Genomic DNA, 23,609 nt, shown 5'->3' on the forward strand with positions numbered 1-23,609 from the left:
ACGTTTGTACCAATCTGCTGGTAGGCCATCAATTCCAGGTTTTCCAGACGAAGCGCTCATAATTGCTGTTTCCACCTCATCTTTGGTGAACGGAGTTTCCATTGCTTGGTGAGGCGATCAAGGAAGGAAGGTGATATATCCACAGTCTCCGACGTGCCATAATAGGTTAAACCGCCCGTTTAATATCTGCGAAAGTATGATGGGTGTACCTTCGTCATCCTTGAAGTTCTGAATATATTTGCGTGTACCTCGTTTATATTCTGCCAAGACATTGTAGAGCGACGGTTCTTTTTGAGAATCGGTGACTGTTGATATGCTGCGGATTTTCGTTCCTTCCATTCGATGGCTGCCCAGACACAATAGTTTAGCTTGATACTGCTTAATGAGAGAAAAGGCAGAAGGGTTATGGGGAACAGCAGTTTTAGCATCAGCCAAACAATGGTAGTAGAAATTGAAGAGTTCGGTGATCACGCTCCCTCTCACTACAGTAGCAGCGACAAAAGCTTGCAACACGTGGTTTTAGATATTGATACCACCAATCAGTAACAGTGCGAAAATGTCGCTGTTGGGTTAACCATGTGGTCCACTTGGTTATAAATGATTCGCAAAATTCATTATCCGCAAGAAGAGAAGTATTATAATGCCAATAACCAGAATAGCTTGGTATTACTATGTAAAGTATTAATTGTGGCAATCTTCAAGGTCATTGAAAAAAGAAAGAACCATACAAAGTAATGAGAATTATGAATGACAGGCACGCTCACATCACAGAACTGTCAAATGGACACTAGAAACAGGGCGGAGCACAGATAAAAAAAAGAAAAAGGAAAAGGAGGCAAAGAGTAACACGTTTGTCACAAGTCGCACGAAGCAACAATACTGTTGTACACACAAAAAATCGAACATCATTATCAAGACATATGTGCCAAAAGAAAACATGATTACCTACATCGCAGAATTAAAGTTGATTCTGGGAGGAATCATCTGGTTGAGAGTCAACAGCAGCAGTGGCAATTGCAGTGACAATTGGTGTGTCACCGTCAGGAAAGAAGTCAGTCTCTTTTTCTCCGTTCACCAGTACCAGAAGCAGAAGAGAGAAGGAACAGTAGCAACAGTGGAAAGTGACAAATCTTTATCGCCATCCACACACTCTGGGTTGCCAGATCCAAACACGCAGGAACGCATGGGGACCGTCGGCGTCATAGAGCTGGTAGAAACTGGCAAACCATTCACAGAAGCGAGAGTTTGTGCACTCGACTTACCATTACTGGTCGGTATTCCTATGTTCGTTGGAGCAGAAGGTATGACAGTGGAATATCAGACTTCGGGTGTTAAAGCCAGTTTAGCACAAGTATTCGAAGAATCAGTGACGACCAAAAATGACGGGTGAGGAGACTATCGGTGGACGATCATCGACAGACGTTGACAAGCTGCTCTGCGACAGACGAAGCTGAAGAGGCATCATCAGGAGTGACGGCAACATAGGGTAGAGGGGGATAGTCGCTATCCTGAAAACGAGATGCATGCTGCTCATGCAGATTCTCTGTTGTTTGAGGAACAGTAATATCCATGGAGATCTGATGGTACTAAGGTACCTCAGAAAGCGATAGATTGGGAACCCGAACCTGAGGCATTACTGGTAGGCTGGAGAAGTGAGGAAAAAAGAATTCATTGCAGCATCCAAACTAGAAGTAGAAGGGGAAACCATAACTAGTAGAACTGCGAAGTGCGTTATTGGGACGTTGGGGACAATTCGAATGTAAATGCTGGGTACTGTGGCAGCGTATGCAAGTTTTCTCCTGTCCAGAATAAGTGACCCAGTAACGGTGCTGTTGAATCAGTACGAATGATGGAATCGATTTATTTAATTCCATTCGTAATAATTTGCTCACAGTTCGAATTTGGTAAACATGGTCACTAGAATATAGTTTATCATGAATATTATAAACAGTACCATAACTGACTCATAACATCCTTAATAACATTCTTGAGAGTTCCCTAGGAATTACATGTAAGCGCACAGTAACAACTTGAGTATCAGCCCAAGAACCGTATGTCGTATGTGCCTGAGGAATCAGTACATTGAACTACGCCACTAGTGCCATTCAAAACTTGTTCATATAACGCAAGAGACGAAAGTTTGAGGAACACACACTTGCGGTAAATATCCATTTCAAGACTGAGAACATGTTCAACAGGAAAGGCAAAACGATCATATAACCATTCATAAATTGTTAGAGAGGGAGGCCGCTGGTTAACCGCCCCGAAATCAAATTTTAATGTATTCACTCGATGTGTAGACATATTCAAAAGATATCCTCAGTTACAAACCAGATAAAGAAAATACAAAAACTGTCACTAAGGATCGACACAAGTACAGTTAATAATTACATGAAAAAAAGAAAATAGGCTTCACTTAATGGATGAGTTTGACTCACGTCGCACAGCACAACAACTTTAGCAGGTAAGAGCACAGAGAACGTGTTTACTCGACAACGTTCACAGCTCGAATGTTCTACCACTGAGCCACCGCGGCCCCGAGATTTGAAAAGATCTTATAAATAGGGTTATTGTGTCCAAGATCATATTGGTAAGTACTTAACAGCTTATCAAAATATGTTTTCACTCTAATTGTGAGGCAACTAGTTAAAAGTTTTAGGTCCGTGCAAAAAAGACTTATAGGCCGAAAACTGGTAACAATAGCTGCTAATGAATATTTGAGGACTAAAACAGTAATGCTTGTATTAAGAGAGTGTCCTAAAACAAGATGTCTGCGGTATTCATTAAAAAGGACAGCGAGGAATGGAGCTAAAATAACCATAAATGTAACAAAAGATTCTGATGGTAAATAATCAAGGCCTGTGAATTTTCCAAGCTTGCATAATCTTGTGGACAGTTCGGCATTGTCTATTGTGAACGGACCTGAAAGACATTCTCGATCATGATCCGCTAAAACAGATGGAATATACTCTAGAATAACAAAAATCAGTACAATAAGTAGTAGGTGGAACATATAATTATTTACGGTATGAGTAAAAAAACATGTCATGATTTTTACACCGTAGGCAACTTTACCCTTAATATTATAGGTTAATTTTTGCCCTTTCGTGTTACAGATTTCTTACACACCACATGTCTATTCTACTAGAAGGCATGATTTCCATTATTATTGTGTTCCCGTTCGTCCCTTTTCAAAGGTAATTTTCACTGTTTGCTTTATTCATATGGAGTCTAAAGATATAAGAGATCTTACAAATATTTGATTAAATGTTTTATTCCTGTGATGATGAGGTAGACAACTTCAGGGTTCATGTTTATATAATGAGAAAAATATTATAGTTATCTAATTATATATCTTATATTTTCTTTAGGTTTAATGTCCTACGATTATACTGTGAGGCTAAAGGAGACGGCGATAATGATAGATGGAGACGGTGATAATGATAATACTAGAAGACATGCATGATAATGATAGAATGCAAAAATGATAAAACGGATAAACCCTAGAAGACCCTGCTTTTTATAATATTCTTGACCATTGTAACATTCTCTAAATACATAATTTTGAGTTATTTGGAAATACTTTTAAAAACTTGAATGAAGAGAATAATACAAAGAAACATTTTTAGAATAAAACATTATTCTTTAACGAATTGACAGAAACAAATTTTCTAAAAAAAAAAAGATACTATACGTTATCGGATTTGAACTGACGATCGTGAAAAGAGTTGAACATTCCACGAATACGCGTTAACCAGCTGCTCTACGAGAGCAATTTAACACACATTCACTTGGCAGACATATACGTATAAGGAAACCACTGAGTCAAAATGCTTTACAGTTTTGCATATTTTGTGTTTTATTTTTATTTAATCTTTTGCTTACGTGTAAAATCTTTAATACCTATGATTGTTAGCGCTGTGCTGTATGTATACTAACTAACATTATGAAATATTTACGTTAAGTTTCTAATAGAGCATAAAGTTTCCTCTCTCTTTGCAAATTTCGCTGGGTGTTTGCCACGTTTACAAATATGGAACTTAGAATTTGGCGATCAAAGTCTCGCAGATTACTTTTTAAAATATAATTTGCTTATTTCTTAATTTTTTATTGAAATATATTTTTTGGAAATATGTGTTTCCTACTTCATATTTCCAAGAAAATATGTGACAATTTTGATCATAAGAAAGAGAGTTATTGTCATTTATGTAATTTCTAAACACATGTGACAGAAATTCTGGACAGAAGTGTACTTCTGACGTAGTGTTATTAGCAAATTTGATATTTCGTGATCAAAAGTTTGGAGAGCTCTGTGCTTCACCCAACCGTTTTTTTTTTTTCAGGAATGGACGAAACACGTATTCAATCATTTTATGCCTACAATATCTTTGCACACTTTCATTGATTTCGTTCCACTTCGTCTTGCTTTCGACCGTCAACTTGGAAGCAATGTCGTTCAATACTAATAGATCGTTTTCTTGTTGAAAATTACAAGACTGAAAAATGTAAATATACAAAACGACTGCCACGAGGAGAGTGTTTCACAGCGACAACTTTAAAATGTCCATGTTCTCATACACTTTCGGATCTTGTAATGCAGCATCTGAACATTCAATGCAAATTAGACCAGCTTCACTAATAGCAGTACATTTTCTCTTTCGGTGCAGGTGTCGATGGATGATCGTCACCAGGTAAGAAAATTAGAATTCGCCCAGCAACACGTAGGAAACGAACAGAATTACTGGAACAATTTAAATTGGAATGACGACAAAGTATTCTGCAGAGACGAAAGAGGTTCGCTTTTCGTCTGGCGACCAGGCAACACAAGATTATCTCCTGAACATGTTTTGCAACAACATAGACAAGAAAGAATATCCGCGTCTGTTTGGGTTTGGATGATTGCATATGGAGTTGGAGAATTGATCGTGACAACTCCCAGGATGAATGTCAAAGAATATATATCAATCCTGGAAACACATTTACTTCATAGTTTTAGGGCAATATATTCCAGAGAAGAAGTACCCACATTTCGTGCTCATGAAAACTCCAATGTGCATGCTGCGCATCACACTAGCAATTGGTTATTACAACATCCAGAAATCGAAGTTTTGTAGTGGCCATCAAAATCACCTGACCTCAACCCCATTGAAAACCTTTGGGCCATAATGGTTAGAGATTGGGATCCAGGTCAAAGACAAACAAGGGCTGCATTGGCAGAACACGTGTTTGACGTTTGGGAATTGCTGCGACAATGCCCCGAAATATGCAGTCTGCCAGTTTTCAGTATGCATCAGCGACTACAAGACGTTTTGAACAACGATGGGTGGTAGACACATTACTAAATTGGGTATGTATGAAACATCTTTGTTAGCCTTTTCATCTGTGGAAAGTAAACATTCAATCTTCCGACGTCTGTACACAAATTAAAAACAAAGGAAAATGGACTGAAAACAAGTCCGTATTTCGTAGAAATTAGAAAATTGTTTTCAATATGTATAGAATATGATATTTATACAAATGTACAGAATATCTCATAATATTGTAGTTACTATTTTAATATTTTTTTAAATTTCACGTCGCCTTTGTTGTTAAATAGTGCAAGTTAGGATGATCAGAGAATAAAATTGACAGAAATAACTATATTGATACGGAAATGTATAATAATAAAAATAACAACTACAGCAAATTATTTCCTTATCATATATTTCTACTGTTCAAATGAACTATTTAATAATGTCTTGAATGGACAATTATTCACTTGTTATATGGTGTGGTACTACGGAAAGGCGCCCCAAGACAAAAAACTATTAATGGTATTATTATTATTATTATTATTATTATTATTATTATTATTATTATTATTATTATTATTATTATTATACGACCGAGACCACTCGGCCATTGCCACCGGCATCCACTAAACCAATCAGTAGTTTTATAGTGAAGCAGAATGAGATGGAACCCAAAGTATTTCACGTCAGCTTACACTTTTCTTTGTGAAATCCATGGAGACATACAGGATTCACGAATTCACAGAGCACTGCAAGTCTAATTGCATCGTTGTGAATGCATAACATTACTCTCATTTTAAACAAAGAAGATTGTTTAATTTACATACAACAATTTGTGATGTGGTGCTGCCACCTGGCGTTTCATGCTGGAACTATCTGTCTGCTGTTGAGAGTACTGCTAAGTTTGACCTTGTAGGTGCATGATTGTTGCTGGTGAGTGTTATCACATAACGACGAAAAGCAACTGGTGTTGGGAGGGATATGTTATTGCCCTTTTCCATTTTTTGTGCATACGTATTGCGAAAATTTGTCGGGAGAATATGGTCAGCATTCGAGAAAACTACTGCGAAAGCTGTTGTGGCTTGTTACACACAACAGGAACCCCTTGCGGAACATTCACCCACGAAAACCATCAAGAGAAGGGCTGGAAGCAGAGTAACACCCATAGTGTTAAGCGGGATCCTTTGATTGGCGTGCCAAGAGAATTCCCTAACTCAACATGATATGGGTCAAGAATTTCACGTCGCACCGTCAACTGTGAACAAAACAATTCCCAAGCGACTCCGGTTGAAGTGTGTGTGGAAGGCCAATGTGTACCACCTTCTACCGCGTTACATTGCCGAACGGAAGACGAACTGTATGAAACTGTATGAACAAATACCTTACGGGTTCCGAATGGAAGAAAGTCGTCAAAATGGATGAATCTTTTGTCCATCTCACTGCTGGTGGTCACACTTGGCGATCACATGCTGTGATAAGGACGGCAAAGGATGCATCGGAACCGTTCGTCCGCGGAGGGAAAGTTTTCTTTTCTTTGCGATCATTACGGAATTCGGATATGAGGATAAGTTGATGATACGCAAGGTGGACGAAAACGTGAAGGTGAATGCCATATACTTCCAAGACTCTATTCGGACATCTATCTACCGGATAGTCATGCCTCAATTGTATGGAATGGACGCAGACCAGGTAATGAGCCATATGATCAAGACTTCGAGTCATACCACCAGAACACTACTACATTTTACCAGAAAATAGCAGAGAGCTCAGGAATTCGTGTCATTCAGTTTGGAGACATTTCTATGAGAAGCCCAGATACCAGCCTAATGGATTTTATGCACATTTGGACTGTTGAAACGACGTCTTCAACATAGAAGTGTGTGCACCCTGAATGATCTATAAAATTCTTGTGGGAAGGAGTGGGACATAGTTCCCATACTTATACTGCGCCTGAGGTAGTTGCAGTGAAAATGGAGATGCCTTGCGATAGTCCGCAATGCTAGGGGTCCAATAGAACATTATGGGCTGTGGCAGCGCGTTATATCTACGGATGCGTACTTGTCAAAATACTCGGATACAAAACGAACAACCTTTTGTACTACAGCCGTTTCATCAAGGGCATTTGGGCAATTTTTCAAACCTAGAATTAATAAGAGCCTAATTGCCAAGACATATTTGTTGTTTTCTTATTCTCAAACAATAATTATGTCGTTCCTGACAATTGTAGGTTGCTCAAACCCTATACCAGTTGTATTTTCTTGTGGTTATTTTGCACTCAGATATCAAGCAGTGGCATAACCAGGTACTGGGCAGTAAGAGTGTTTGTGTGTGAGAGAGAGGGCCTCTTTTACGAATCCGACGTTATCCGAATTGGAACCCAGCTTGAAAAAAGACCTGAAAACGGCTACAAGTGTGCAGCCGATATACATATATTTCATTTACTGTACTTACATAGGGCCTACATGCATAATGCGAGTTTGACGGATGTTGGAAACCAACTTGTTAATATAAAAAGCACCACTACCCCTTACACGTTCGCGACGCAAATTTACTACAATGACGGACTGATCAAATTATTTCAAACTATGTGGGTAATATTGTTTACAGCCAACTGTCCAATAACTTCTCTACAAACAAAACATGAACAAATAAATGACGTGAAAGTACTGTTTGCCTCTGCTCATTTTATGCCATTTTCACTTTATTGGTAAGATCACTGAACAGGAGGCCAGTAATAGCTCACTGATATGTTGGTATGTTTTTTGAAATCCCTGGTAATTGTAATCACACTATCGTTGTTGAATAGAACACTTCTGAATCCTGCATTGTTATTTTTCTGCATGGAACTGACGGATTTCTACATTACGTTGCAACTATTTTCAAGAATGGTGTCTTTTTGTTGAGGAATAAATCAAGCTACACTACTGTGGATTCGAACCCGAGTGCTCCGAACAGGACTCACGTGGTTTAACCACTACACTATACACATGTTGTGTTGAGTTACGAGAAGCTTCGTTGCTATATTATGAACTTACGTAGCTTTTCCATCGTGATTTGTATATTGTGATTAATGATAATTCTGTTCATTTACTACTGTTACGTATTTTTCCCCTCGCAGCAGAATTAAGAATGTTCTAACAGAACGCGAGTATAGTATGATAAAATAGCTAACAAGATGATTGTATTACATGTTATGAATGTAAGTGTCCAATTAACAAAATTATCCCTCCTTGGTTGTTATGTGAAATAGATAATTTTGTGGTTGGGAACAATTTCTGGAAATAATTAAATAAGGTCGCTTCGAAGTAGTTGTTTCGTAGTCGTATGGTTAGAGGGGCTGTCTTAAGTTCCGAAGGTGCTTGGTTGTGGGTCTTTCTTTTTGTTTCTAATCGTTTCTGACCTTGTTCATGTTCGTGAGTAAAACATATCATACGTTTACAGGTGAATTCCAATTTGGAGGCAGCAAGTCATGTGATTATGTTTGTGGGAACGTAGTGCGCTATTTTTATCAAAGTATAACTAATATAAATTAAATGTGTCGCGGAGTGTCGTAATGGCGTATTGGAAAACTCCTTGCTTTCCACGCGGCAGTCACACGTTCGAGCAGTGGCGTAGGGAAGGGGGGCCCGGAGGGGCCGCCCCCCCAAAGAGGTCCGACAATGTACTTTGGTACTTTGATGTTTGTAATTTTTTATATAGTTTTATGTTTATATATTTTTTTGTTTGTAATTTTTCTATATGTGCCTATAACAGCACTTGCCCCCCCCAAACACACATCCTGGCTACGCTACTGCGTTCGAGTTTCTATTATTTTATCCTTTTTGCAATTGATTGGTGAAATTTCAGTTGGTTTTAGTGTGATACACATATCTCTCTCATGAAACTCAATGGAGATATGAATTAAGAAGTATTGTCACTGAAAGTGCTTTTTTGAGAAACGGGACGTAACCTAAGTTGCGAATACACAGACCTTGAATCGCACAATACTTAATGTAGAATGAAATCTTGCAGGTTTACGTCCCACGATTATGCGGAGTAGACTAAGGAGGAGACAGCGATGATGAAAATAATGAAATGATGGAATCAAAGGGGTGAGAAGAAACAGGACAATCCCAAGAAAACTCACTACACCGTGTTTGTCTACTACAGAGACCACTTGGCGCGAGATGGGATCGAACTAAGGACCCAACTTACAAGAGATGATCGCTCTATCATTGTACCATAGCCGCCCGCAATACTTAATGTAAAACAGCTATTATTTAAGCATATTGCATAACTACAGTTAATACGTTCAATACTGTACTATGTAGGTAAATCTAATGTGTTTTGACACGTATCTAGAACTGAAATTGAACTAAAATTGTTTTGCAAATCCAGAATGGAGGCAATTTCGACCCCCGCTGTGGGAAGGCATGGTCCCACTTTTTCTCCTTTATTTATGTTAATTCCTTAGGCAGGCTTAAGCTATTCAAGTGTTGTTGCTTCACAGATTATTATTAATTATAATATTAACTCAATACCAATTTGGCACTTTGAGGTATTTGTTATAAACGTGCCCCCTCGGAATTTGTGGATTTTTAATCCATTTGTCTCGGAACTATTCTCAGGACAGAAAGTGCAACAAAACTTTACCTTAATTCTTATAAATATATTTACGAAGTTTGAGGTCCACACAACCCGAACCCTTCCCCTGCTTATTCCCTGCTCCTAGAAATTATTTTAGTGCATTACCCCTACAGTAAAGTTTTCCTTGGTAATATATACGTATGCTAAATTTGTATGAAATTCCTCCAGGGGTCTGTGGTGTATCGTACAAGCTACCAGACTTTTTCCTTAGTTACCTTTCCGCACTATATTTAAACGCATCACAGTAAGAATCAAATATTATAGTACCACGCGACTGCTGTCGCTGTGCAAAATTTCATCATAATCTGATGTAGGACAATGAGTGGAATTAACGTTGTAAGAATTGAAATCGAATTTGCAATAATGCAAGTAAAAAACATATAATAACAAGTCTCATATTTGAAAATAAATTCGGCTCAAACTGCCTGAGACTACATATGTCTTAACAGAACTTGTGGAATACTCAGAATAAATATTGCTGAAAATGTGCTTTGCGTGAATATCTAGCAGTCCAGTACGCTTACCACTCATCTAAGAAACCTAATGGAAAGCATTCCTTTGTTTAAACTTATAACGGAGGGACACTATTATCTGCAGTCTAATTCCCTCTCTCTCTCTCTTACGCTTCACAAATATCACGTGTTTCGGACATTTTTGAATATTAGCTATTCTTTATGTCTGATTATTTGGTAGTAGATTTAGCAGACGGTTCTTCCAAATAAAACTTAACTAACACAGTAGTAACCAATGTTTTGTTTACTGAATTTCTAGAGGGAAAAACTTAGACTCTTGACTAGCTCTTGGCAACTTAAAAATTGCAGCTCCCCTCCTGGGCCAGAGGTCCGTCTAGATGCTTGGGCGAAATTTCTCCCACATTTATCATTCTCCTCCTCCCCACCACAAAAGAGTGCCTAAATAGTTAGTGAGATTTCTCCCCTCCTCTAATGAATTCCACACTGATTTTCATGTCTCATACATAGAAGAACACATCACTTGGTAGCAGGGGCGTAATGAGGATTTGATTTCGGGGGTCGCTGGCTGAACGTTTACTTTGGGGGAATCCGGTGTTAACCTAAATTTTGAATTAAACCGCAATCTTAGGGTAAAGACATACCTAAGAGACTTCGCGACCGAAGTCGAAGTTTCAGTAGTGGTCGCTACCTCGATGTCTAGGTCTAGATGGATGAAGGACACACATAACGAGGGAAGATCACACACTCGCTAAGTCCTGAGTTTGAGGAAAAACATTTCACTAACGCGTCTGAAATTATTACATAAAAATCAATGCAAAACAGCATTTTGAAATTGAAAGGAACAACCAGTTTATAAATAGGAATAGACGTGAGACGAGACATGTGAAAAGCTAAAGTCCCGTCTCTTGTTTCGCAAAAACATTTGAGTCTCATCTCTTGTAAATCTCTCTCAATAAATCAAAGACTTTTACAGTTTTTTCAATTTTCTGTGAAGAAAGGCCCTCTGTCACCACTCATGCGGGAAATCATTTCCCACTAAAATAAAATTTAAAAAAAACAGGTATGCCTTCAGGTTTCGGTTTGGAGGCGGTATTAATTGCAGCAAATGAAGTTTCGCCACTGTAATTTCATTATCCGACATTTCCTCCCTATGGATATGTGCCTGTATTTACAGGTATTTCTTTACCTTATATCAGTAACGAATTTAGAAGAAACCCTTATATATTAATCTCGAAATTGGAGGAAATAAGTGGAGTTTTTAAGCATAGATATAATTAACAGTAGCTTATTTTTTTCTTATGAAATTCCACAATTTAAGTACTTCAGCCTCCTTCCTGTAACCGTCACTGCCTTATATAATAATAAGCGTTCCGGGGTGACCGCAGCGAAGCGGGGCGGGTTAACATAAATGACAGGCGATATAATGTTAACATTTACTGCAATCTTCTATGGTTTTTATCATATCACTTGAAAGCGAAAAAGTAAAAATTATCTAAGTAACAAAGTTTATTGCGTTCCGGGGTGACCGCAGCGAAGCGGGGTGAACGCTGCTAGTTCTCAAATAAATATGAATGCCTTACCTGACATTCAGATTTCAGTTGCTATTTTCCTGCATTCTTTATTTAAAACGTGTCTATTATAATGTTGTTTGTGTTTGTTATCCCATATTGTCGGAACATTCCTCTGTAGTACTATTAATATGTCACAGTGCAGCAAAATCTCTCGAGTATAGACATACAGAATCCTCTACAGACGAAATTTTAAACAAATGAAGACTTTATTCCATGAAGCGCTTCAAGGAGAACCAAAGAGAACATGAGCCACAGCGATGCTTCCCCTGAATATCAATGTAAAAACGAACTCGGTTGTTTATCATCGCAACCACTAATTCACCCTCGCGGTCGACTTCTAGGTCGCGATGTAGCGTACATCTTCGGCATGCGCATACCCATTTGAATCCATGTATTTGTCCCAGTATCGAGTTTGCAACCGCGACTTAAACCTCGACATCGATCGCGACCTCTCTTCGGTATGTTTCTACCCTTAGGCGTTATTACAACAACTTATGCAAATGTCCGAGGTTCCAGACCTCCTGGCTACGCCACTGCTTGGTAGCATGCATCCTTCCTAAACATCATCAGTCTCTGTTCACTTCCACATTCAGCCATAATTTTATTCTTTCAAGCCAAAGAGAATATATTCATTCTCTTTCGCATTTGACATTCTTAAAAGTAAAATTATGGTATAATTAAACGTGCGATTTTGCATTTAAAATTTAGATTTCTGTCCCCTCCTCCGCAAAACAAATATCATGGGCGCAACCTGCCTGTATGATCCCCCTGTTCCAAATAGAAAAATTAAATTTGGATATTTTCTGCAAGACTATTGGCGAGATATAGAATTTCATATCCAGTATTTCTGTTTACTTGGTACTGGAATTAGTCGAGTTGGAAGTAATTGTTTTGTGTAAATGTAATTGTGCAGAACAGCCATGGATAAATGTTTTGTGTTGCTATAAATGTATGAAAATTGTTAGGAAAATTTTTAGAGGGGTGGAAAATATCCTTCCCAGGCTGGAACAACAGTAGTTAGTGCCAGGGTGAAAAGCTCGAGGCGGGGAATTTCCCTAGCTTTTTCCCTTGCAATAACGTTTCGTATGTAACAAATGTTCTATGTCTGACGTATGACTGCCTATCGTTCTGTATAGCTCCGTGGATGAGTGAGTAGAGTCGTTGCTTGGTAATCGTGAGTTTCGTGGATAGAATGCCGTCCAGGGCAGTTGAAATTTTTCATTCTTTGTTTCCCGTATCTTAAGATGTTTCTCCCTCTCCGTAATCATCTGATGCTCTCAACTGAGTTCTCCACTTGAATTCAACAATTGGTAGTGGGATGCTCTCAGGTTTGGGTGAGCTTTTACATGTCTACTTACAAAATCAAAATTTTTGGACAAAATGTGGATTCTATCCGATCATTTTCTCTCAATTTCTAAATTTGCACATGTGACTGTATCTCTCTTTCATCATATTTGCATCTCTCGTTCTCCATCGTCATCAACTATGACATAAAATGGTTTGGGAGCAATGCTTCAAATCATAAAAGCGGTATACCAATGGACTTACTCTCACTAAGCATCTAATTTAATGTATGTGTTTTCACACTGAGAGAGAGGGATTCGCTCTTTCTACCCTCCTGAAGTGACAGGATATTTATTCAGGCTCTGCAAAGTAATTTCAGGTCAAACGACTGTGTGTTCATTCCAACAGCAACAGTATTGGATTTTCACTTTTGTTGCACTTTATCTTCACGAATAGGAGAAATATCAAGTAATGTTTGCCATAAGAACTACACGTCTGAGATTCATCTCATTTTGGAAAAATGATGCTGTTTACGGTGGTGGAATTTTGCCCAAGTGTACGGGAATTTTCAGTGCCTGGCGATTATGCCACCCACTTTCCTTTAAAGCTAATTCGGTTGCAATACTTCCCGACAAATGCTTCGGACTCAACTAGTGGAGCACTTTTGCCGTAAATCTCCATATGGCTGTACCATCCAAAAATGTCCCTTACTGTACAGAACCTTCTTGAAAAAATTGGGAGGCATCATTCACTCACTATTTGCATTTCCATTTGAGTTATTTCTCTGAAAAATTAGCTGCTGTAAGCAATGAACAGGGTGAGTGTATTCACCAGAATATTTTACAGATGAAAAATAAACGTTATAAAGGGAAATGGGTATAATCACTAGACCAGCAGGGAGAGCGCAATATCTATCATCTATCTATCTATATATCTATATCTATATATATATCTATATATATCTATATCTATATCTATATCTATATCTATATCTATATATATATATATATATATATATATATATATATATATATATATATATATATATATATATATATATATATATATATTGTACAGAAGTTAGTTGTAAACCTGGGGCTCCGCAAATGTTTCCAATCGGGCCCGCACCACCTAAGGCCGGCCCTGTCACAACGAATAAAAATCTCTATAATTCAAGCGTGCACATTGTCTTCCTCACCGCTTCATTAGGATCTAACTACGCTAGCACCATCATGCGGTAGAACTAGTAGTTCAAGAGTTCTAGTAGTTAGTGTTTAAAGCGTTATGGAAATAGTGAACTGCTTATGTCAATTTACAACTACTTAGAAACACTTCAATTTAGTCTATTTTAATATATACTTTCAAATCCAGTTCAACAAGAATGTCATGATTAAATGTTACAATGTCTTTATGTGGTACGAAATAGTGAAAAATTTTGACACGCTTTAAAATGGAAATTATAGTAATATTTTTATTAAAATTATATTCTTTTCAGAATGTTTTGGTCTCAGACTCAACATGATAAGATTCATCAGGGTGAAAAATATGATGATCTAATTGAAAAGCTAAATCGAAAGTTATGGGACTATGCTCTTGGAAACAGTAACAAAGTTGTCTCCCGATGGTTCCCGAGATTGAACCCAGATTATGCAGATGCTGAGGGCACAACTATGCTCCATCTGGCCAGTTGGTATAACAATGTCGAGATTACACAATTTATGCTGGATAACAAAGCAGATTCAGATATACCCGATGTTGCTGGAATAACACCATTGCATGTTGCGGCCATTTATAATAACCAAGAAATTGCACAATTGCTGATAAACCATTCTGCAAGTATTAATAAACAGATATACAACATTTCCGCCTACACACCAGTTACAGGAAATTATTCCATGTATATAAGAAAGGTAAGAGAAATACTACATACTTATATTGAAGTTCGTAACAGTAATTTAATGATTGATTTAAATAGTGGTAAACAAAGGAATCAAACACTACAGGGTGGCCGCAAAGTCCCGTTACCCCTGAAAATAAGTAACAGAAACTATTACACGTACGTAAATAACTACACGGAAGGAACTGAATGACATGAACAACAATGCTTTGTAGAACTTTAATTGAGATAAGAAACTTTCAGTGTCCAATGGATCGGTCTGTCGACCATCATTCTCATGACAAAAGATAATACGCCGCCAGAAACCGTACGACATTTTGCGGAGCATTACAGGTGTAACTTGAGTGAAATCTTGTTTCACAGCTTTTGTCAGTTCGACAGTGGTATCGTAACGGTTTTGTGCAATAAGGCCCTTTATGAACCCTCAAAGTGCATTATCACAGGTGGTGAGGTCTGAGCTTCGTGATGGCCAGTCAAGTGCAGCGGGCAGATCCCGACCACCACGAGCAATCCATCGCCTAGGAAAGACCTCCATAAGATATTAGTATTTATAAAGGGGTAACGGGAAAACTTACATAGCATTTATCAAGAGGTAACAGGACTTTGTGGCAACCCTGTATAATTGTTTATTGACATTCAAACTATATTTTAAAAATTACGAAAATTATCTTGGATTTTTAGCAGCTACAAGTATACTATTGAATTTATCAGTAAAAATACTCAAATATTTGGTTAGACGTTTGTTCAATTGCGTGTTGCGACCCCAACATTGGTGAGAGTATTCAACATTGTGGTTGCTACAAGTGTGGAGAGATTGTTCAGTATATTGGAAAATCACGTTACCATTTACGAATTACCACGTAGATAGTTGTGATATACTTATTGCATACGCCGCATCAAAAAATTGCGACAGCTAACGCCGTGCAGCTACGCCACCCAATATACACCTTATCCCATAATCGTCTGGTAAACAGACTCCTTTCCTCTCCTTCTTTCTTCTCTCCCACACTAAAATTAGCTAATAACATGAACGCAATTCTAATTTCAAACTACACATGTATTAGTATCGATAAAATGAAATAACAAAACCGAGATGAACCACGATTCATAAGTTGATTTAGAGAGAAACTGAAACACATAGAATGAAAAATTGAAACCAATGGATGTCTATTACACAGAGGATCAGAAATGAGGCAGAGAGAGAGAGAGAGAGAGAGAGAGAGAAGGCGAGAGAAGAAGAAAAAGAAAAGGGAGGACAGATAAATATGTGGAATTTTAAACTTAGTAAGAAAAGAACCTAACATTATAAAGTTCCATTACCAGAAATCCAACAGTAATATATAAATAACATTTGTTTTTATATATTTTTTCAGAACTATTCGAATATATAGAGGATGCTTGAAACATTCATTAAGTCACTTTCATAAAGGATAGCATACTCAACTTCCCATAGAACTGTAGATCTCACAGAAACATCTAAGATAATGTCAACAGTTTAGCACATGCTTTGTTTTCGTGTGGTTCGGTTGAAAATTCGGGAGTGTTCATTGGACGTACTGATGCAAATTACATTGTAATAAACCCAGTAGGTAGCGTAGGTCATATCTTTCATTCCAGACTACTAATGCAAAGCGAACAAAAAGGAAGAAAGAAACGAAAAGAAAAAGGAAGAAAGAAACAGAGATAAAATTGAATGAGTGCTATTTTACTGGTAAATTTTTATCAGAAATATCCTATATTAAAAGTCCAAACCGCATCATAATGAAAAGTTACAAATGTTCAAATGGAAAATTGGGTGTTCTTTATAGATGTAGCAGACCTTGCATGTTTCAAATTTCAACATGAATAAATCACATTGAATTATAAGATGAAAACAAATTTGTGTCGAACTAGTATAAATGAATTTTTGTTTCCTAATAACCAAAAGGTTGACATTTTCTAGTTTTTTTCCGAAGATTTATCTGTACCGAACATCCAGCATCACTTTCATCTCTTGCGAATATAACGTTGTAATTTGCACAGAAAGAATAAACACGCTAGAGTTCAAACGAATCATAGTGTCAGTCGGATAATGTTGGTTACCTTATGGACCACCACTGGGTCGAGGATTCAAACCGGTAGTGACCCGATAATTCGACTGAGACTGTAACCCAGATGATGAAAAAGATATTTTGCTTATTTTCTTCCGTTTAAACAGTATTTCTTTCAGAGATGTTATCTCCAAACCACGAAAAACTCGACGCTGAAGTTGCCAGTTAATTACATTCTCCAGACCAGGTCTATCGGTCTCTTGCTCCGTTTTAACTTTGGAGCATGCACACGCAGATGAAGTGTCTGTGTACGTGAGAAAGAGGGGGAGAAGTGAAAGATGCAACGACAGTATGAGAAACGTAAAGAAATAGAGAGAGTCGAATATAAATATGAAACATACTTATCATTACAGTGTATGATGAAGAACGTACGCACTGTTTATTCGAATTCTCGCCAGTTATGATTTGTAAGTTCTCCAATAGAAGATAAATATCTGTTTGCAGCCATTATTTATGCGAAAAAGTTATACTACCTCATGAGGAATCGAACCTATACTCTCCGCTTAGAAGTTGCTACTTTAACACTCCACCACCGACTGCTTTACCCAAACTTTCTTCGAGAAATGCTATAATATTTCTTTCTGAGAACGATAAGAAAAAGTGTTTACTGCAGATCAATGAATTGTTTCGAACGTCTTGGTAAATCCCCGCCCTTTCCCAACCAACATTCGTAAATCGTCTCTATCATGATAAAGGTATTTGCTTCCCATTCTTTAAGCAATGCACATCTAATATGAGAAATCGATTCTTGACTGTCACTTTGTAAAAAAATGCCACTTTGGCGTGAACAGGATTTGAACCTATGCTGGACAACTGTATTAGTCGTAACTCCATTACGTTACCGCTACACCAGCATGCCATCTGAAACTAGGAGCCTAATATTACTTACTTTAGTCTTAATCATTGGAATGATCAAGCTTCTTTCTGTAAGGTTATTTGCACCTAAATGCACAACGAAATTCATTTATTCGACGACCTGGAGATAAATTAGTGCCCACTAATAAAGGAAACCACATTCAATCGAGGAAAAATTAAAGAAATGAAAACATATTATGGAGTAATTTCGCCGTGCAAATTCAAAAGTACGCGAATAATAATAATAATAATAATAATAATAATAATAATAATAATAATAATAATAATAATAATAATAATAATAATAATAATAATAATAATAATAATAATAACCTATATTGTCAAATTTTTAACATAGATGAGGTTCGGGCCTGATATGGTTTTTATTATGTTACTTTGACGCTAGAAATTAGATAAGGGGAATGGGAAAGGGAGATATATTTACATAAATAAAATTTAATGTCCTGAACCACCGTACCAATCTCGATAAAATTTTCAACCAAGATGAAGTTCGAATCCGACATGGTTTTCCTCATATCATTTTGATGGTGTAACTAAAGGAAGGGGAAGGATAGCAACATTTAATAGAGAACGAAAAATGACATATTAGTATCGAATCTACAATTTTTGGAGCCGCTGAGATGAACAGTGATACATTTGATGCCGTTTACGTCCAAATTCAGCCCGCAACATGGAGGAAGGCAGACATATAAAAATGATCAAAATAACCAACATCATTGTGTAATTCATAGTTTTCCTGATGCCTGAGATGAACAACGACACTGAGGATGCCGTGCTCCGCAACATAGGATAGGGAGGGAATATATAAAACTCATCGAAAATGACCGACATCAAAGAGCGCTTTAGTAATAATAAAACACCACTGAATAACAGAGCATATTTTTTTCAATTTAGCCCAGCAAAGCGGCCAATTGATGCTAGTAATAATAATAATAATAATAATAATAATAATAATAATTATTATTATTATTATTATTATTATTATTATTATTATTATTATTATTATTATTATTATTATTAATTGGCGTACTTTTGAACTTGCAGGGCGAGATTGATTCATAATGTTTTTGTTTCTGTAATTTTTCCTGGATTAAATGCGGTTTCTTTATTAGTGGGCACTAATTTCTCTCCAGGTCGTCGAATAAATGAATTTCGTTGTGCACTTAGGTGCAAATAACCTTACAGAAAGAAGCTTAATTGTTCCAATGATCAAGGCTAAAGTAAGTAATATTTGGCCTCTAGTTTCAGGTGGCATGATAGTGTAGCGGTAACGTAATGGACTTAAGGTTAATAATGCTGTTCAGCATAGCTTCAAAACCTGTTCACGCCAAAGTGGCATTTTTTACAAAGTGATAATGAAGAATCGATTTCTCATATTCGACATGCAATGCTTAAGAATGGGGAAGCAAACACCTTTATCATGATAGAGACGATTTACGAATGTTAGTTGGGAAAGGGCAGGGGATTTACCAGGACCATTCAAAACACTTCGTTGATTTGCAGTAAACACTTATCGTTCTCAGAAAGAAATATTATAGCATTTCTTGAAGGAAGTTTGGGTAAAGCAGTCGATGGTGGAGTGGTAAAGTACCAGACTTCCAAGCGGAGAATCTAATTTCGATTCTCCGTCAGGTAGTATAACTTTTTCGCATAAAATAATGGCTGCAAACAGAGATTTATCTTCTGTTGGAGAACTTACAAATCATCACTTGCGAGAATTCGAATAAACATTGTGTGCGTTCTTCATCATACGCTGTGATGATAAGTATGTTTCATATTTAAATTCGTCTCTCTCTATTTCTTTACGTTTCCCTATCCTGTCGTTGTATCTTTCACTTCTCCCCCTCTTTCTCACATACACACACACTTCATGTGCGTATGCGTGTTCCAAAGTTAAAACGAAGCAAGAGACCGATAGACCTGGTCTGAAGATTGTCATTAACTACCAACTTCAGCGTCGAGTTTTTCGTGCTTTGGGGATAACATCTCCACTCCTGGTCATCTCTGATAGAAATACTGTTTAAATGCAAGGGGATAAGCAAAATATCTTTTTTATCATCTGGGTTACCGAGTATCAGTCGAATTACCGGGTCACTACCGGTTTGAATCCTCGACCCAGTGGTGGTCCATAAGATAACCAACATCATCCGACTGACACTATGATCCGTTTGAACTCTAGCGTGTTCATTCTATCTGTGCAAATTACAACGTTATATTCGCAAGAGATGAAAGTGATGCTGGATGTTCAGTACAGATAAATCTTCGGAAAAGACTAGAAAATGTCAACCTTTTGGTTATTAGGAAACAAAAATTTATTTATACTAGCTCGACACAAATTTGTTTTCATCTTATAATTCAATGTGATTTATTCATGTTGAAATTTGAAACATGCAAGGTCTGCTACATCTATAAAGAACACCCAATTTTCCATTTGAACATTTGTAACTTTTCATTATGATGCGGTTTGGACTTTTAATATAGGATATTTCTGATAAAAAATTACCAGTAAAATAGCACTCATTCAATTTTATCTCTGTTTCTTTCTTCCTTTTTCTTTTCGTTTCTTTCTTCTTTTTTGTTCGCTTTGCATTAGTAGTCTGGAATGGAAGATATGACCTACGCTACCTACTGGGTTTATTACAATGTAATTTGCATCAGTACGTCCAATGAACACTCCCGAATTTACAACCAACCTACGCGGAAACAAAGCATGTGTGTTAAACTGTTGACATTATCTTAGCTGTGTCTGTAAGATCTACAATTCTACTGGAAATTGAGTATGCTATCCTTTATGAAAGTGACTTAATGAAAGTTTCAAGCATCCTCTATATATTCGAACAGTCCTGAAGAAAATATACAAAAACAAACGTTATTTCTATATTACTGTTGGATTTCTAGTAACGGAACTTTATAATGTTAGGTTCTTTTCTTACTAAGTTTAAAATTCCACATTTTTATCTGTTCTCCCTTTTCTTTTTCTTCTTCTCTCGCCTTCTCTCTCTCTCTCTCTCTTTCTCTTCCTCATTTATGAACCTCTGTGCAATAGACATCCATTGGTTTCAATTTTTCATTCTATGTGTTTCAGTTTCTCCTTAAATTAACTTAAGAATCTTGTTTCGTCTCGGTTTTGTTATTTCATTTTATCTACACTAATACATGTGTAGTTTGAAATTAGAATTGCGTTCATGTTATTAGCTAATTTTAGTGTGGGAAAGAAGAAAACAGGAGAGAGAGGGAGTCTCTTACCAGACACGATTATGGGATAAGAAGGTGTATATTGGGTGGCCTAGCTGCACTGCGTTAGCTGTCGCAATTTTTTTGATGCGGAGTGTACATACCGCAGAAAGTCCAGTAAGAACGCAGTTAATCTCAAATATTGACTTGTAAGTAGAATAAAGAGTTTATACAAAAAGGTTGCCTGTACAACGAAGAAACTTACTGGTAGCGTACAAACTCAGAGGAAGATAGATAACGCACATTGGTATGTTTTATGTACGATCGAAAGAAATCAACTTCAACTGCGATAAGTGGAATGGGGAATTTGAAGAACACTGTATACAATTCTTTGCTCTCCCAGGGGTTCCGCCAAGAGTTTCTAGGTGTTGCATATAAACCGACCTCGAGGAAGCGAATAAAAAAATCCCAAGTCTCTTTCTCATCTAAAAGTTCGTTTGAATTTTGGGTCCTTTGGAATTTGTTTTTGGAAGTTTGAACCGGAATAATTTTTAAAAAACTATGTGAATATTTGGAAAAAAAACGAAAATGATAAAAGTTCCTTTCCGACACTTCTTTCGAACAGTAACGAAAATGTTTCGAAATTCGAAGAAAAGTATAAATTTTCTGGAACGGCTTTCCCTCCTTTTTCGAATGGAAAATTTCAACATTTTGGACTTTTTTCGATGTGGAAAAGCAATATCAAGGAAGCGAATATAGAAACAGAAGTCTCTATCTCATTTAGAAGTGGGTTAGAATTTCGAGTCACTTAGTATTATCGTTAAGAAATCTAGATTTCTACCTTAGTAGGAAATAATTATTATCGATTCAGGTTCACAATAAGATTCCAAATCTCACAAAATATATTTATTTTCAGAATATCAGAATCATCCACAATACTTTTACAGAATCGTCCATTCATTTTATCAACAGTGGTGAGCAGCGCCAAAGGTTATAATCACTGAAATCTATTATCGGGTTTCCACCCTTTCGTTTCACAAATCATTTGACAATCGTCCATGATTGTGTCACTTCTAAAGTCACTTCTAAAACTATCAAAGACCCACTGTGGAAAGAGGTGTTTTAATTATGTTCTCTACAGGCAGGTGAATAATGTACATACAAATGTATATTTTTTTTTTCTTATACATATGAACTAACAATGACAGATTTAATTGTAAACTTTGCAAAAATGTGCGTACGTTTCTCTTCTTCTTCTTGAGGGAAACATATTTGCAGATTTGTAACGTTCTGTTTTAAATGTCCTTTCAATTAAGACTGGATTTCATTGCATTCAGTTGAGTTCAATCTCAATCAAAATGGATCGTTGGCTCAAAATAAGATCATTAAAGTTTTCAGTTAATTATAACAAACCAGGATCGTACTGCAACTCAGGGACCCACCGGAAAGTACTTTCTAGGGGGCCCATGCACATGTATGCATTCCCCCCCTCCCTCAATAAGCATGTACTGCGTACTGGCAGCACGCACAACTCAAAGCGACTGTATACAAGGGCGCCCATATTGTGGTTTCCAAGGGGGCCCAAGTATACGCGACATTTCAAATATAGGTTCAAATTTTGCTGTAACTAATGTAAAAATTCAATTGGGTTTTCGATATTCCGAAGTACGATTTCCTCTAGGGGGAGGCGAGCGCCCCACCTCGTGCCCCCCTGATGGGTGCTCTTGATTGTATAGTATATTGTACTTACCTAGGTAAATCCTTTTGAAGTAAGGTACGAATGAATGAATGAAATTTATTTCCTTTAAGCATTTTTGGCAGAACGGAATGAAAACTGACTTAAATTTGCATTTGCACAAGGCTCCTTATGATGTTCTTAACACGCGTTTTAAAATACATCATTTAAAAACTTACTTACCTGCAACATATGATTGCTTCTGTGATTTTCCTCTAAAGATACAAATATTTTTTTCCCTTTTTTAGAAAAAGAGAAAAGAAAAATTGAGTTCAGTTTTCATTTTCTCTACTCCAAGATTCCGTGACCAAGAAGACCCCAAAAATGCTTAAAATTACTTAAAATGTTTTCACCATAAAAGTTTAAAAAATGTGTAATGAGTCTCTCCTATTTAATTTATGGGCCCTTTTGAACATGTTCAGAGAGGACCCATCATAGAAGTTGTCGATGGACTCCTTGTATTTTTCCGCTTCAGGTCCCCCAATTGTCTTAATCTGGCCCTGTATATTTTCTATATGGAAAACAACGGTGCTGTAAAATGTAAATTTTTATTTAGTTTCAAGTTATGGCAACATTTGAGATTTCAATTTAG

The 23,609-nt window shown here is 37.0% G+C and overlaps 1 protein-coding gene across 1 annotated transcript in view; it reads left to right on the plus strand.

Moving 5' to 3' along the window:
• Window positions 1-23,609, plus strand: part of LOC145686207 (transient receptor potential cation channel subfamily A member 1-like) — a 176,832-nt gene that overhangs the window by 53,365 nt on the left and 99,858 nt on the right. Inside the window, exon 2 of the mRNA XM_081759257.1 lies at window positions 14,741-15,155. Coding sequence (XP_081615383.1) covers window positions 14,742-15,155 — 414 coding nt within the window. The 5' untranslated portion in view covers window position 14,741. The remainder of the gene's footprint in view (window positions 1-14,740; window positions 15,156-23,609) is intronic.

This window comes from Thermobia domestica, chromosome 5 (genome assembly GCF_964235325.1).
Source record: "Thermobia domestica chromosome 5, izTheDome1.hap1.1, whole genome shotgun sequence".
Taxonomy (NCBI): Eukaryota; Metazoa; Arthropoda; class Insecta; order Zygentoma; family Lepismatidae; genus Thermobia; species Thermobia domestica.